The sequence below is a fragment of the Ostrea edulis genome, chromosome 2, assembly GCF_947568905.1.
Source record: "Ostrea edulis chromosome 2, xbOstEdul1.1, whole genome shotgun sequence".
NCBI lineage: Eukaryota > Metazoa > Mollusca > Bivalvia > Ostreida > Ostreidae > Ostrea > Ostrea edulis.
In genome coordinates, this window is record NC_079165.1 from 66,859,913 (window position 1) to 66,862,412 (window position 2,500).

A 2,500-nucleotide genomic window follows, 5' to 3' on the forward strand; every position below is an offset into this window, starting at 1 on the left:
AGGGGTTTCAACCGTTTCTTTTAAAGTCAGCGTTTCGCAAATTTTATGGTTGTTATAATGATATAGTTTGCTAATAAAACGTATCATTGGGTCAAATGCTGTCTGACGTGTTTCATACAGACTGTTAGGTCGTTCTTGGCACATTGATTTTGACTACAGATTACTCCATTTAACTGATCAAGACTTACAGCTCACGGCGGGTGTGACCGGTCGACAGGGGATGCTTACTCCTCCTAGGCACCTGAGCACACCTCTGGTATGTCCAGGGGTCCCTGTATTTTTCCAACTCTTTATTTTGTATTTCTTCTAGGACTTATGAAATTGATCACTGTTCGTTATCTTCACCTTTCATTGCAGGCTTTGTAGCAGGCGGTTGGGTCATAGGCATCGCTTTTATTGCTCAGTACCTCGGACAAACTGTTTTACAGGTACGAGTATGAGATTCGGACAATTTTGTATATAAGAGTACATATCTAAGAACGCTTTATATAGCGTGTTGCTTTTTTGTGGACCATTCTTGAATTGAAAGTCTACACCGGGTTTAGTGTAATCAATATTTGATATTTCATCTCTTACCAGCAGGGATACCCCCTTTTATAAAAGCTCCCTTGTCGTCTTTGGAATGTCATTGGTTAATTTTAGGGTTGAATTGTTGCATCACATTTTCATATATTAAAGTAGATACGCTAGAGTAGATACTGAAGTCAGTGTTTTCAAGAATGGTCCATAGTCTCTTGATGCTTCACATGCTTTCATGTTAAACGTTATGTAAGTCCAAAATAGCGTAGATATGTAACTTTAAAATCATTTATGAAATAAAATGCTTCTTACAACTAAAATGTTCTCATTTGATTGCAGATTATGTTGAGTATATTTGGAATGGTGGGTGGACCGCTGCTCGGCCTCTTCATTTCTGGAATATTTTTCCCTTTCATTAACGCACCAGTAAGTTCGTTTAAACATTCACAGAAAGGATTCAATTTCTATATAAAATCATCAAAATCGTAAGCTACTCTATGCATTGTTACTCTTGAAGGCCAATTCAATCTCTGCGTACATGTTTGACTAAAGCAAAGCATTTACCATTCCATTCAGGGAGCTCTTTGTGGTCTGATCTTAAGTGCGGTCCTAACGTTTTGGGTGGGCGTTGGTGGTACAGTGTTACTTCCTGTTCCGCCGGTTACAGGAGTAAGCACCGCTAAGTGTGATATGTATCCTAAAAACTGCAATGGTACCGTATTCAATTCCACGAATCTGAACTTTACATCCACACCCATGGTGACCACTATGAATACCGCTGCTATGGAAACGACGATAGGCACAGAAGCGACACAGTCATTGGACGACTATTTGTTAGTACTTATCGAATTCTACCCAAAAGCTTCAACATCCATTTTAAACTTTCAGTTAATCAACTTCACTTTTGATTTATTTATATACATAAATGCACGTATATATTATGATACATATTATATATATTATTTTTTTCAGATGGATATACAGATTGTCATATTTATATTATGCTTTATTTGCGGTGATAATCTCGCTACTTACTGGCATAATTGTAACCGCCATTTCAAATAGATTTACAGGTAGGTCGTACAGTAGAGTTGTCTTTCTTTGAACAGTTTTAACTTCCGGGAATAGAGGTCTCTAAATCCAAGAAAATTCTTTCAGATATGAACACACCTGATGATATTGAAGCAAAGTACGTTCACAGGTGGGTCGATCGGGTCTTTTGTTATTTACCTCTTGGATGCCAAAAGGTCAACAGACTTCAAAAATGGAAACAGGTAAGTGTATTATCGTTGTTTATGTTTTGTCTTTACTAGTATACCTGTCATGAAATCATTTTCAAATATTTTAATAATACTTTCAGAGTGATATACCCACGATTTCTGGAGATTTTCATGACAACCCAATAGCAGCTGACATTGAGCTGGATGAACGAAAAACTTATAGAAATGGAGCATCATACTCTGTGTCGGACACAAATAACGGGACTCGCCTATAACGAGCTCTCCATTCTCTGCACATACATGCAGGTGCAAGGAACAAAGAATCATGTTAGTGCGGCTGTGAAATGATAAATGATGGATTACATACATGTACATGTATTTAACTTTATCGTGAAAATCAATAATTGCAATGCTGTGGAAGATCTGAATGCGTATATTGTACAAAGTGATGAACCTTTTGAAAATATTCTGTAATAGAAATGTCATTGGGTAATTTCCACGAGAATTAAAAAAATATCAGGGATTTTTTTAAATATCATGAATGATTGGTTGATATTTTGAGTCGTCACTTTTGGAAAATTAGCTGATTGAAATATGGTATTTATGCTGGAGATTTGATAACACAATTATTCACGGGTCGCGGCAAAGCTGGAAAGTGTCTTCATAATAATGAAAAATCGCTCCATGCATCACTTTTCATATTAGTATATTGACACACGTCATCAATACTAATATACTTAGTATTAGTTCTTCTGCTGTCA

General features: G+C 36.5%; 1 protein-coding gene across 1 annotated transcript in view; it reads left to right on the plus strand.

Annotated features, from left to right (window-relative positions):
- The window catches only part of LOC125680574 (sodium-coupled monocarboxylate transporter 1-like), a 15,978-nt gene extending 13,701 nt beyond the window's left edge, over positions 1-2,277 (plus strand). Inside the window, exons 9-14 of the mRNA XM_048920258.2 lie at positions 358-428; positions 859-945; positions 1,096-1,352; positions 1,492-1,592; positions 1,678-1,793; positions 1,880-2,277. Of these exons, the coding sequence (XP_048776215.2) occupies positions 358-428; positions 859-945; positions 1,096-1,352; positions 1,492-1,592; positions 1,678-1,793; positions 1,880-2,014 (767 nt within the window). The 3' untranslated portion in view covers positions 2,015-2,277. The remainder of the gene's footprint in view (positions 1-357; positions 429-858; positions 946-1,095; positions 1,353-1,491; positions 1,593-1,677; positions 1,794-1,879) is intronic.
- The last annotated feature ends 223 nt before the right edge of the window (positions 2,278-2,500 follow it).